The sequence below is a fragment of the Macaca nemestrina genome, chromosome 14 (genome assembly GCF_043159975.1).
Source record: "Macaca nemestrina isolate mMacNem1 chromosome 14, mMacNem.hap1, whole genome shotgun sequence".
In the NCBI taxonomy this organism is placed as follows: Eukaryota; Metazoa; Chordata; class Mammalia; order Primates; family Cercopithecidae; genus Macaca; species Macaca nemestrina.
Genome location: NC_092138.1, coordinates 109,889,641 through 109,902,541, shown reverse-complemented (window position 1 = coordinate 109,902,541; position 12,901 = coordinate 109,889,641). Strand labels below are relative to the sequence as shown.

At 54.2% G+C, this 12,901-nt stretch overlaps 1 protein-coding gene across 3 annotated transcripts in view; it reads left to right on the top strand.

Moving 5' to 3' along the window:
• The first annotated feature begins 1,083 nt into the window (after positions 1–1,083).
• Positions 1,084–12,901, top strand: part of LOC105463955 (SH2 domain containing 3C) — a 45,596-nt gene continuing 33,778 nt past the window's right edge. The window contains exons 1-2 of one of the 3 annotated variants that reach the window (XM_011711450.3): positions 1,084–1,234; positions 6,158–6,635. In XM_011711450.3, the coding sequence (XP_011709752.2) occupies positions 6,289–6,635 (347 nt within the window). In that variant the 5' untranslated portion in view covers positions 1,084–1,234; positions 6,158–6,288. Of the gene's footprint in view, positions 1,235–1,799; positions 2,116–6,157; positions 6,636–9,611; positions 9,878–12,901 lie in introns of those variants that run through there. The other 2 variants (XM_011711449.3, XM_011711453.3) reach the window with 2 other exon arrangements.

The following is a 12,901-nucleotide window of genomic DNA, read 5'->3' as shown; positions in this document are numbered from 1 at the left end:
ACCTGCGTCTGCCTCTCTCACCCTCCCAACAACCCAAGGAAGTGGGGGCTGCGGTGGGTGCATTTCACGGATGAGGAAACTGTGGCCCAGAGAGGCAAAGTGTCTTGTGCGGGATCACATAGCAAGTCAGGAGCAGGCCTGGCCAGGAAGCAGCATAGCCTTGGCAGCTAACCCAAGTCACACTGCAACCCCCTCCCAGGAGAGAAGCTGGGGACTTACCTTCTATCTTCCGCTAGGGGATACCAGCCGGGGAGTTAGGACACTTGGTTGTTGGTCTGTCCATTGTCTGCCTCTGCTTTTTTGTGTGTGTGTTTTGAGACGGAGTCTTGCTCTGTCACCCAGACTGGAGTGCAGTGGCACGATCTCGGCTCACTGCAACCTCTGCCTCTCTGGTTCAAGCAATTCTCCTGCCTCAGCCTCCCAAGTAGCTGGGATTACAGGCGCCCGCCACCATGCCCAGCTAATTTTTGTATTTTTAGCACAGACAGGGTTTCACTATGTTGATCAGGCTGGTCTCGAACCCCTGACCTCGTGATCCACCCACCTGGGCCTCCCAAAGTGCTGGGATCACAGGTGCAAGCCACTGCGCCTGGCCTTTTTTTTTTTTTTTTTTTTTTTTTTGAGATAGTGTCTCCCTCTGTCACCAGGCTGGGGTGCAGTGGTGCGATCTTGGCTCACTGCAACTTTTGCCTCCCTGGTTCAAGCAATTCTCCTGCCTCAGCCTCCCAAGTAGCTGGGGATACAGGTGCGCACCACCACACCCAGCTAATTTTTTAAAATGTATTTTTAATAGAGACGAGATTTCACTATGTTGGCCAGGCTGTGCTCGAACCCCTGACCTCAGGTGATCCACCCGCCTCCGCCTCCCAAGATGCTGGGATGGTAGGTGTGAGCCACCATGCCCGCCCTGGGGCTGTTACTGTTAATGGAGGATGCAGGAAGTGCCCTATCAGATGGCAGTGGACTCCTCTCACAGCCCGGGTTGCCATCCTGGGGTCCAAGATAAAATGCCAAAACCCCTGCAGGTTGGCTGCATACCTCCCACTTCTCCCCATTCTAGAAATCAGGTGACTGAAGCTTCGGAGGTGGAAGTAGCTGGGATTGGAAGCCCTGGGTCTTGGGCCCCGCCCCAAGCCCCAGCAGCTGCTGACACCCTTTGCAGATGTTCAGAATGACCATGGAGGGGAGGTTGCATTTCCTCATCTTGGTCTGCCCACCTGAGCCTGCACACACGGTAAGTTTGTAGTGTGGAAAGGCACCAGCCCATGGGTTAAGGGGCCTAGAAGGGAGAGTTGTGACCCAGTCTGGGCCAGCAACCAGCTGTGTTACGTGGGGGAATCCCTCTGCCTCTCTGTGCCTCGGTTTCACCATCTCTGTCCAGTGGGTACAGTGGACCACATGATGACATCTCCCTGATAGCTTGGAAAGCGGTGACTGTGCTTTGGTAGGCACCGATTCTGTGCCAGGCCCTACACCAACGGCTGAAGCTGGTGAAGTGAGCACCGCAAGTACCCCCGGTTCACAGGGAGGACATCACACCATGGCAAAATGGCCAGCCAAGGGTGGAACTTGGGTCTGGGTGGCCCAGAGTCCACAGGCCTGATCACAGCTCTCTCCAATCTGCGGCTGCCAGTCCCTCTCCTGGGTAGAGAGGCTGAGAAGCAACTGCCCTGCACACAGGCCTGACTCCCCTCACCTTCCCAGCCCGACGGCCAGGCCCCCTGACAGCTGTTGGCAGGTCCCCAGCGGCCCCCAGCCCACTGGGCTCTGTTCCCAGAGCCTGCGGCCTGCTCCTTAGACCTTCCAGGTCCCACGGGCTTGCGGTCTGCCCCCTGCCCCTGCTGCTGAGGCCAAGGAGGCGGCTCACAGAGGCTGGGGCTAGGAGAGGCCCCAGCCCCCGCCCCCTGCGGAGAGGGTGGGGAGGGTGGAGCTGTGGGAGTTTCACTGGTTTAAAAATACACAGAGGAAGCGAGTGAGAGAAAGGGGAAGGGGAGGTGGGAGAGGCACCTCAACTTTGATGTCCAGAGCCTTGAGCGGCCACTCGCAAGCTGGCCAAGGGCTTCACACGACTTGCCAAGATGACAGAGGGGACCAAGAAGACCAGCAAAAAGTTCAGTGAGTGCGGGGTGCCGTCTTCACGGTCCTCCATCCCTGGCTGTCCTCTGGGCCTCTCTCTGCATCTATTTCTTCATCACTGTCTTCATTTCCGTTTCTCTCTCTCTCACTGTTTTACTTTTTTTGTTTTTTACCTTTGGACGCCAGTGTCTCTGTCACCCAGGCTGGGGTGCAGTGGCACAATCTCGGCTCACTGCAGTCTTGACCTCCCAGGCTCAAGTGATCCTCCCACCTCAGCCTCTTAAGTAGCTAGGCAAGTAGTTAGGACTCCAGGCACAATTTAACTTTTTTTTTTTTTGGCTGGGTGCGGTGGTGGCTCACGCCTGTAATCCCAGCACTTTGGGAGGCCGAGGACGGGGGATCACCTGAGGTCAGGAGTTCGAGACCAGCCTGGCCAATGTGGTGAAACCCATCTCTACTAAAAATACAAAAAATTAGCTGGGTGTGGTGGCAAGCACCTGTAATCCCAGCTACTCAAGAGGTTGAGGCAGAAGAAACGCTTGAACCCGGGAGGTGGAGATTGCAGTGAGATTGCACCACTGCACTCCAACCTGGGCGACACAGCAAGACTGCATCTCAAAAAATCAGTAAATATAAAAAAATAAGTAAACAATAAAATGGATTTTTTTGTTTTTTTTGTAGAGTCCGGGGTGGGGTCTCACTTTGTTGCCCAGGCTGGTCTCTATCTCCTGGGCTCAAGCGATCCTCCTATTTCCAGCCTTGTTTCTCTTTCTCTTTGTCCATCACTGTGTCTCTGCAGACGTCTCTGCCTCTGGGCGTCCCCGTGGCTTTCTAGCTGTCATTCTGGCCCAGCATCTCTCTCTCTCTCTCTGACTCATTGACTTCGTTCTCCATCTCTGTGCTTCTCTTGTCTCTGTCTCTTTGTCTCCCCACCGTGTCTCTCGATCTCTGCAGTCCACTGTGTCTCTGGCTGTCTCTGACCTTGCAGCTGGGCAGGGGAGGCCTTCGCACACTCCATCGCCTGCCCACAGGCCTGGGCTCACATGGGATCCCAGGTGGGGAGTTACTGGGGCGCAGGGGGATGGAGGTGTCATGGAATCCCAGGTGGGGAGTTACTGGGGCGGCAGGGGGATGGGGGTGTTATAGGATCCCAGGTGGGGAGTTACTGGGGTGGCAGGGGAATGAGGGTGTCATGGGATCCCAGGTAGGGGGATGGGGGTGTCATGGGATCCCAGGTGGGCAGTTACTGGGGCAGCAGGGGGATGGGGGTGTCCTGGGATGCTGTCCCACATTCCCAACAGCAGTGAGGCTGGGAGCCGACATTTGGGTAGGGAAAGAGCCCAGAGCTACTAGAACCAGGCTCCAGGGTGAGGGGCCACACTGGCCCACTGCTGTGTTTTCCTGTGTCTGTCCTTCCCAGTCCCAGCAAACTTTTTCTGTCTCCTGATTCCTTTGATCTGACCCCACCAGGGTGGGGGACAGGTGGTGTAAAGGGCAGCGATTATGACTGCATTTCCCAGAGGGCAATGCTGAGGCCCGGAGACTTGCCTGAGGTCACACTGGCTATTGAGCAGGGCCCAATCCCAGACCCTGGACTCTGGGCCTCAGTTTCCCTCCCGGCCCCCACTATCTCCTCCAAACGCCTGGTGCCCAGGAGGCAAAACCAATGATGCTGAGAAAGAAGGTGGTTGGGGGTCCTCCCTCTGGCCACTGATGCAATTTCCACCCCCACCGCATGCAGCGGAAGGGCAGAGCGGCCACATTTGCGACCACGTTTCTCGGGAGACCAAGGCAATAACCAAATGGGGCCAGCAGGGCTGGGACACAAACCCCTGAGCACTGACCCAGCTGTGCCAGGCTTAGTCTGTGTCCAGGCTCAGCCGTGGCCTTGCTGTGTGACCCTGGGGGAGTCCCTCCCCATCCCTGGACCTCAGTTTCCTCCCTTGTCAACTGGGGGCATCCTACCTGCATCCCAGCGCGGGTGTGAGCAGCTGAGGAGGTGGAGGATGCTGAGGACGTGGAAAATGCTAGAGTTTTTCCTTTTTGCTCATCTGGGGGCTATGGGGAAGTCAGTTGGTGGTGGCTGTGAGAAGGGGCAGTCCCACAGCTGAGGGCAGGGGTAGGGAACTCACATGCACCCCTGTGGAAACCAGGAGATGGTATCACCCCAGCCGTTCCTCTTGAGTCTGGAGCTGGGCTCAGCTGACAGGAAGGAGAGAACCACAGACAGTGCGACCCTTAGGCTCGCAACAACCCCCTCCTCATTCTACCCCCACCCCAGGTGCACAGAGGCTGGCTGGAACACGCCCCAACCCCCGATACGAGCACAAAACACAAATACCTGCTCCACCTACCAGCAGCGTGACCTCAGTTCATTACACTGCTCTCAATCTCAATTTTCACATCTGGAAAATGGGAATTAAACTGTGTCACCGAGTTATGCTGAGAATTCTTGCAGCACATGTTTGCAGATGCAGAATCATTTTCAGAAATTTTAAAATTATTATTATCAGTGGCCGGGCGCGGTGGCTCACCCCTGTAATCCCAACACTTTTGGAGGCTGAGGTGGGTGGATCCCTTGAGGTCAGGAGTTTGAGACCAGCCTGGCCAACATGGTGAAACCCTGTCTCTACTAAAAGTACAAAAATCAGCCGGGCGTGGTGGCACGTGCCTGTAATCCCAGCTACTCGGGAGGCTGAGGCAGGAGAATCGCTTTAACCCAGGAAGTGGAGGTTGCAGTGAGCCAAGATTGCACCACTGCACTCCAGCCTGGGTGACAGAGCGAGACCCTGTCTCAAAAGAAAAAATAATAAATACATAAATAATTATTACTATTAGAGACAGGTTCTTGCTCTGTCGCCCAGACTGGAGTGCAGTGGTGCCATCATAGTGCACGGCAATCTTGAACTCCTGGGCTTAAGCCATCCTCCTGCCTCAGCCTCCCAACTAGCTGGGATTACAGGCACACACCAGCACATCCAGCTAACTTTATTTATTTATTTATTTATTTAGAGATGGAGTCTCACTCTTGTCACCCAGGTTGGAGTGCAATGGTGCAATCTCGGCTCACTGCAACCTCCACCTTCAGGGTTCAGGCAATTATCCTGCCTCAGCCTCCCAAGTAGCTGGGATTACAGACATGTACCACCATGCCTGGCTAACTTTTGTATTTTTAGTACAGACAGGGTTTCACCATGTTGACCGGGCTGGTCTCAAACTCCTGACCTCAGGTGATCCACCTGCCTCAGCCTCCCAAAGTGCCGGGATCACAGGCGTGAAACACGGCACCCAGCCTTTCTTTTTTATTTTATTTTATTTTTTTTAATTTTTTTTTTTTTTGAGACGGAGTCTCGCTCTGTCGCCCAGGCTGGAGTGCAGTGGCGCGATCTCGGCTCACTGCAAGCTCCGCCTCCCGGGTTCACGCCATTCTCCTGCCTCAGCCTCCCGAGTAGCTGGGACTACAGGCGCCCACAACCGCGCCCGGCTAATTTTTTGTATTTTTAGTAGAGACGGGGTTTCACCGTGGTCTCGATCTTCTGACCTTGTGATCCGCCCGCCTCGGCCTCCCAAAGTGCTGGGATTACAGGCGTGAGCCACCGCGCCCGGCCGACTTTTTTATTTTTTGTAGAGACAGGGTCTTGCTATGTTGTCCAGGCTGGTCTCGAACTCCTGACCTCAGGTGATCCACCCGCATCAGCCTCCCAAAGTGCTGGGATTACAGGCGTGAGCCACCATGCCTGGCCTAAGCTTTTATTTAATTCTCACATTGCCCTAGGAGGTAGGTGTTGGAATCTCTATTTTACTGATGTGGAGAATGAGGTTCAGCTCAGAGAGGTCAAGTGACTTGCCTAAGGTCACACAGCTAGGATGTGAAAGAGCAGGAATTCAAGTCCAGGACTATGTGATCCCAAAGCTCCCATCTTATACCACTTCCAGGGGTGTGTTAACAATTAGAAGGGGTATCCAGGAAGCCCCCAGCCCTCTTTAGCCCCTCACCGAGTGAAACTGCAGGAATTGTTCATTATTATTACTGATGTTGACATTGTCATTGCCTTCTTTTCCTTCCCTTCCCCTCTGCTAGAGTTCTTCAAGTTCAAGGGCTTTGGGAGTCTCTCCAACCTCCCTCGGTCCTTCACTCTGAGACGATCCTTAGCTCCCATCAGTAGGCAGTCCCATTTGGAGCCTGACATCTTTGAAGCCACGCAGGATGACATGGTGATGGTGCCCAAGAGTCCCCCAGCCTATGCCCGCTCCAGTGACATGTACAGCCACATGGGCACCATGCCTCGCCCCAGCATCAAGAAAGCACAGAACTCACAGGCTGTCCAGCAGGCCCAGGAGGTGGGTCCCAAGCCCAACCTGGTACCCCGAGGTGTACCCGACCCCCCAGGCTTGGAGGCAGCCAAGGAGGTGATGGTGAAGGCCAATGGCCCTCTAGAGGACATCCCAGCAGTGGAACCCAACCCTTCAGCAGTGGAGGTAGACCCCATCAGAAAGCCCGAGGTCCCCACAGGAGACACAGAAGAGGAGAGACCTCCCAGGGACGTGCACTCAGAAAGGTAGGTGCCTAGGGACTGGTTGAGACCTGCAGGCATGGCTTCTGGTTTTTCTTTTCTTTTCTTTTTTTCTTTTTGACACAGAGTGTTGCTCTGTCTCTCAGGCTGGAGTGCAGTGGTATGATCCTGGCTCACTGCAACCTCTGCCTCCCGGGTTCAAACGATTCTCCTGCCTCAGCCCCCTGAGTAGCTGGGACTACAGGCGCCAGTCACCACGCCCGGCTAATTTTTGTATTTTTAGTAGAGACGGTTTCACCATGTTGGCCAGGCTGGCCTCGAACTCCTGACCTCAGGTGATCTGCCCGCCTTGGCCTCCCAAAGTGCTGGGATTACAGGCATGAGCCACCACGCCTGGGCTTCTTTTAAACCCAGTACACATCTGGGTTAAAAAGAAAAAAACCTACACATTGACCAGGTGCTTACTGTAGACCAGGCACTGTGATAAGCCCTTTACTTGTAATTAGCAAAATAAAACTGGCAAGGCGAGACTGTTACCGTTTCCATAGGACAGATGAGGAAGCTGAGATTCACATGGTAATGTCATCTGCCTCAGTCAGGGTGCACATTTGCTAATGACAAAGCCAGCATGTGAACCGAGACCCCCCTGCCTCCAAAGCCCCAGTCAGCCTCTAGCATGGGCCCTCAGCTGCTGGATGGATCCTAAACCCAGTCACTAGATCCCTGCCCTGAACCCCCTCACCCAAATCGTCACCATTAGTTCTGCTGGACAATACCTCCACCTAGTCTAGAAAACCATTTGATTTGTTAGCTTAGTTTGGTTATAGGGTGAGTTGAGTTCATGCAAAAATACAAATTGTGATAATAGGACAATAGCTCCCATTTAGTAAGCATTTTTACTGGGTATCAGAACAAATATCTCCCTGAAAACTCAGTAGAAGATTCAGTCATTAAGGCTGGGTGCGGTGGCTCATGCCTGTAATCCCAGTATTTTGAGAGGCTAGGAGTTTGACACCAGCCTGGCCAATATGGTGAAACCCCATCTCTACTAAAAATACAAAAACTAGGCCGGGCGCGGTGGCTCAAGCCTGTAATCCCAGCACTTTGGGAGGCCGAGGCGGGTGGATCACGAGGTCAGGAGATCGAGACTATCCTGGCTAACATGGTGAAACCCCGTCTCTACTAAAAATACAAAAAAAAAAAAAACTAGCCAGGCGTGGTGGCGGGCGCCTGTAGTCCCAGCTACTTGGGAGGCTGAGGCGGGAGAATGGCGTGAACCCGGGAGGCGGAGCTTGCAGTGAGCTGAGATCCGGCCACTGCACTCCAGCCTGGGAGACACAGCGAGACTCCGTCTCAAAAAAAAAAAAAAAAAAAAAAAACAAAAACTAGCAGGGCGTGGTGGCATGTGCCTGTAATCCCAGTTACTCAGGAGGTGGAGGCATGAGAATTGCTTGAACTCGGGAGGTGGAGGTTGCAGTGAGCTGAGATCATGCCACTGTGCTCCAGACTCGGCGACAGAGCAAGACTCACTCTCGGAAAAAAAAAAAAAAAGATTCAATTATTAGCCCCATTTACAGATTGGGAAACTGAGACTCAACCAAGGTTACACAGAGCTGGGATTTGAGCAGAATCTGCTTGCCTCCAGAGGCTGCACACTTATGTACCACATTGGACTCACCACCTTCTCAACCCTAGGGCCATGTCTTTCACATCCCGGGAGACCCCTCAATCCCAGCCAAAGGTGTCCCCAACTTTTCAATCCTTAGAACCTTTGTATCAACCACACCAGTCACATGTGCCTGTCGAAATAAAGAAAAAAAGTCAGCTGGCCAGGCACAGTGGCTCACGCCTGTAATCCCAACACTTTGGGTGGCCGAGATAGGCGGATCACGAGGTCAGGAGTTTGAGACCAGTCTGGCCAAAGAGACCAGCCCGACCAACATGGTGTAACCCTATCTCTACTAAAAATACAAAAATTAGCCGGGCGTGGTGGCGCACACCTGTAATCCCAGCTACTGGGGAAGCTGAGGCAGGAGAATTGCTTGAACCTGGGAGGCAGAGGTTGCAGTGAGCCAAGATCGCGCCATTGCACTCCAGCCTGGGTGACAGAGCGAGACTCCAACGCAAAAAAAAAATAAATAAATCAAAAGCCAGCTGAGCAAAAGTAATTGTAGGGCCAATTCTGGGACCTCTCTTTCTTTCTTTCTTTCTCTCTCTCTCTCTCTCTCTCTCTCTCTCTCTCTTTCTTTCTTTCTTTTTCTGGTAACTTTCTTGAGCAGCTTTTTGCTGAGACACCAAGCACAGCCTCTGTCTCTGAGCTGTAATTGCCTAGACCCCTGATCAGCGAAGAGGACCATGTAAAGGGGTAGAATGAATCCAGTCCAGATTCTGCCTCTTACTGGCTGCATGAGTGGACAAATCTGCTCCTCTCTTGGAGCCTCAGTTTCTCATCTGATAAATGAACATAACAATAGCGCCTACCTGGTCGGGTTGTGGTGAGGATTCAAGAATAACATACCTGTAAAATCTCAACACAGTGGCTGGCATGCTGCACTCAGTAAATGGGAACGCTATATTTACGATTAATAGAACTCATGTTTTTCCACCATCTCTGGCTGCCTTCTGCCATCCCCTCCTACATTCGCCCTCATTCGGGAGTAGAGGACCAAGGATTGTATGTAGGGGAGAGGGCTGGATGATGGGTCCTGGGGCGTTCTAAGGCACCCCAATGTATGAGACTGCACCAGAGGCCTGACTCCTCCCACTCAGGGAAGCCGAGTTTCGCGGGAGCGGGGCGGGCCGGGGTGGGGCGAGGAGAGGCGGAGTTGAGGGCGTGTATAGGGGCGTGGCCTAACCCTGGCTGCGCGGAGAGCTGTTGGGGAAGCGAGCTTCGGTGCCTGGCGGGCGAGGCGGAGGGGTGTGCTAGGGGGCGCGGCCTTCCCAACACGGACTGATGGGGAGGGGGCGGAGCGAGACCGGAGGCGGAGCGAGACCGGAGGCGGAGGGCCGTGTCCGAGGCGGAGGGCCGTGTCCGAGGCGGGGAGCGTCCTTCCCTGCCTGTGGAGTAGGCGGTGGAGCCGGGCCAGGCAAGGAGCGCAGGGGCGTGTCTGGGGGGCGTGGTCTACAGGTCAGTCTCCGCCCCCGGAATCCGGCACTGAACTCCCCAGCCCCGTGGCCTGAGAAAGGCGGGAGCCGCTGAGCTTAGGAGGTCCCCGGGCTGCAGGCGGCGACAGCGGGGGAAGCATGACTGCTGTGGGCCGAAGGTGCCCCGCGCTGGGGTCCCGAGGGTGAGTGACCGAGCTGGGCCTGAGGAGGGCCAGCGGGGAGCAGGAGAGGTCGAAGGAGGAAATCTGCACCCCTGGGGCAACTGACAAATTTGGGGGTGGGGTTAGCATCAGGGACTTTTCTAAGCCAGCTTTCTTTGGGTGTAATTTTATCACCGCAGGTCAGGCATCTGCTTATCTACTCTACACAACAGCTCCAGGAGAGAGGTACTATTATCACCCCCATTTTATAGATGAGGAAAGAAAGACTTGCCTGCCGCGTTTGACACAGCCGGTGAGCGTCAGAATCAGGGTTTAATCCCAGCTTCCTGGCCCGTGCTTTTAACACCTGGGCAACACATCCCTCTCCAGCAGGGCTAGGGCCGCTGAGAATGGCAAGTCCAGGACCCAGCCCAAGCCTTCTTGCTCTGTGGACAGAGCCCTGGTGGGCCTAGCAGTGCTTCTGGCATCATGCTTAGCCAGGAGCTGACCAAGGAAATGGAGAGACTCTTGCCCTCCAGCATCTGGAGTGTCCCAAGGAGGATGGGGTTAGCAGACCAGATTGAGCCCCCTTCTGGTGCCCCGGGACCCAGTGCTCCATCTGCACTGGTGGCTCACGGTTGAACATTCCTTCCAGAAGTCCCTGAACCTCAGCCCTGTGCCCTGGAGTTGGGGGAGCAGTCTGGTCCGTGAGATCTCAGATTAGCCCTGCCCCACTCTGGTCCTCAGTCTCCCCAGTGGTTCAGATGGGCCTGAGATGGTCTCGGAGGATCCATCCAGTTTGGGGAGGAGGACATTAGGGAATTGCTAGTGAGCAAGTTCGGGGGCCCTGTTCCTGAATGTCTAGAGGAGGCTGTCCCAGGCCTAAGCTGGGGAGACTGTCCCTCCCCCACCCCTGGGGAGGCAGGGTGCACCTGGAGCAGGAGGAAGGAAGGGGAAAAGGTGAGGCTGCAGGGGTTTCCTGGTGTCCTGTTCCCTGGTGAGATCATGGGGATGAAGAGGAAGGAGGGAGGAGGGACCTTTAGCCCCCCCTCAAAAAAAAAGAAAGCACCAGCCTAGCCTACCTCCCAAGGACCCTCAGTCTTCTGCAGGTCCCAGAGAGGCACCCTCGCTCTTCAATCCATCTTACAGAGGAGGAAGCAGAAGCCTGGAGAAGGACAGGAAGCCCCAGCACTCCCTACCCCATGCCCACCCACACTGGAATTGTCAGGCGAGGGTCCTGCCAGGCATGATCACCAGCTGACAGCAAGCGAGCACCTGTTGTCTAGCTCATGGGGCCTGTGAGGTGGGAGCCTCTACTTGTTCCATTTTGCCAGTGAGGAGACTGAGGCTCAGAGAGGGGAAGGGACTCTCCTGGGGTCACAGAGAAATTGGGTGTCAGGCCTGACTCTTTGATCCCAGGCCTGACTAGCTCCTAAGCCCAAGCTCTTCACCACTAGGTCACATTTCCCCTCCTGCAAGTAAAGATCTCAAAGCTTTTTCTTTTCTTTTATTTATTTATTTATTTATTTTTTTGAGATGGAGTTTCACTCTTGTTGTCCAGGCTGGAGTGCAATGGCGTGATCTCGGCTCTCTGCAACCTCCGCCTCCTGGGTTCAAGCATTTCTCCTGCCTCAGCCTCCTGAGTAGCTGGGATTACAGGCATGTGCCACCACGCCTGGCTAATTTTTTTTTTTTTTTTTTTTTTGTATTTTTAGTAGAGACGGAGTTTCTCCATGTTGGTCAGGCTGATCTCGAACTCCTGACCTCAGGTGATCTGCCCGCCTCTGCCTCCCAAAATGCTGGGATTACAGGCGTGAGCCACCGCACCCAGCCAGCTTTTTCTACCATTATTTCAAATGACTTCCCATGACCCCCTGGAAAGGAACCCATTTTGCAGATGAAGACATTGAGATTTTTGTGAGGCTAATAACTTGCTTGAGGTGATGCAGTCAGTTGAGTTGGAATGATATTCATTTTCATATTGACTGAGGTACAGCTATGCCTCAGACACTGTTCTAGGTTCTGGGAGATAGCGGTGAGCATGGCAGACAAAACCCTGCCCTCAGGGAGTCCCCATTCCAGGGCAGGGGAGACAGATGATAGACAAGATAAATGAGTTCTGTGGTTGACTAGAAGAGAAAAGACTTATCGAGAAAATTTAAAATCCGCTCTAGAATTGGTTGGCGAAAGGAGGGAGTGGCTGGCGGTGCCAATTTAAGAAGGTTAACCAGAAAGAAAGGCTCAGTGAGGAAGTGACATTTGAACAAAGGAGACGAAGGGACAGACCCTCTTGCTGTCTGGGAAGGAGCACACCAGGCCCAGGGAACAGCAAGTATAAAGGCCCTGAGGCGGCATATTTGGGGAACAGCAGAGACCAGTGTGGCTGGGGCAGAGCAAGGTGGGGAGGACAGGGAGGGGTGGTCTGGGAGGCTGGGATGGAAATGAGCACAGATAACATAGGGCCTGGAAGGGCCCAGCGAGGACCTGGCTTTGGCTCTGAGCAAAACGGGAGCCATTGCTGGCCTTGAACAGCGACAGATCCCACTATGACTTATGTTTCTAAAAGACCTTTTTTTAGGAGGATCTTTTCTGTGTTTGATATTTTTTTGAGACAGGGTCTCATTCTGTTGCCTAGGCTGGAGTGCAGTGGCTCGATCATAGCTTGTGGCAGCCTTGAACTTTTAGGATAATCTGATTGCTGTTCTGTGTCGCTTTTTAGTGCCTCATCTGAGTGTCCTTTGCCTCCCACCTGAAGATCCAAGCTCCGACCCTCACTCCCAAGGGGCTGTTTGGAAGGAAACGGAGACTTGAGAACCAGGGGTACCCTGTGTTGCCCCTGCCACAGACCTGGTGCCAGGCACTGAAAACAGGCCAGGATACTCCCCCACCCCCCACCCCATTTCCTTTTGGAATGTTGATTCTGGTCCAAGAATTCCCAACTCTCCCCAGAGTCCCACGACCCTCTCGGCCCTGCAGGGTGACGTCAGCTGCCGGGCATCTGGTAGCGATTACCCACCAGGGGAGGGGGTCGTGGTGGGCCCCGTCTGTGCAGCCTCTTCAGGCTCT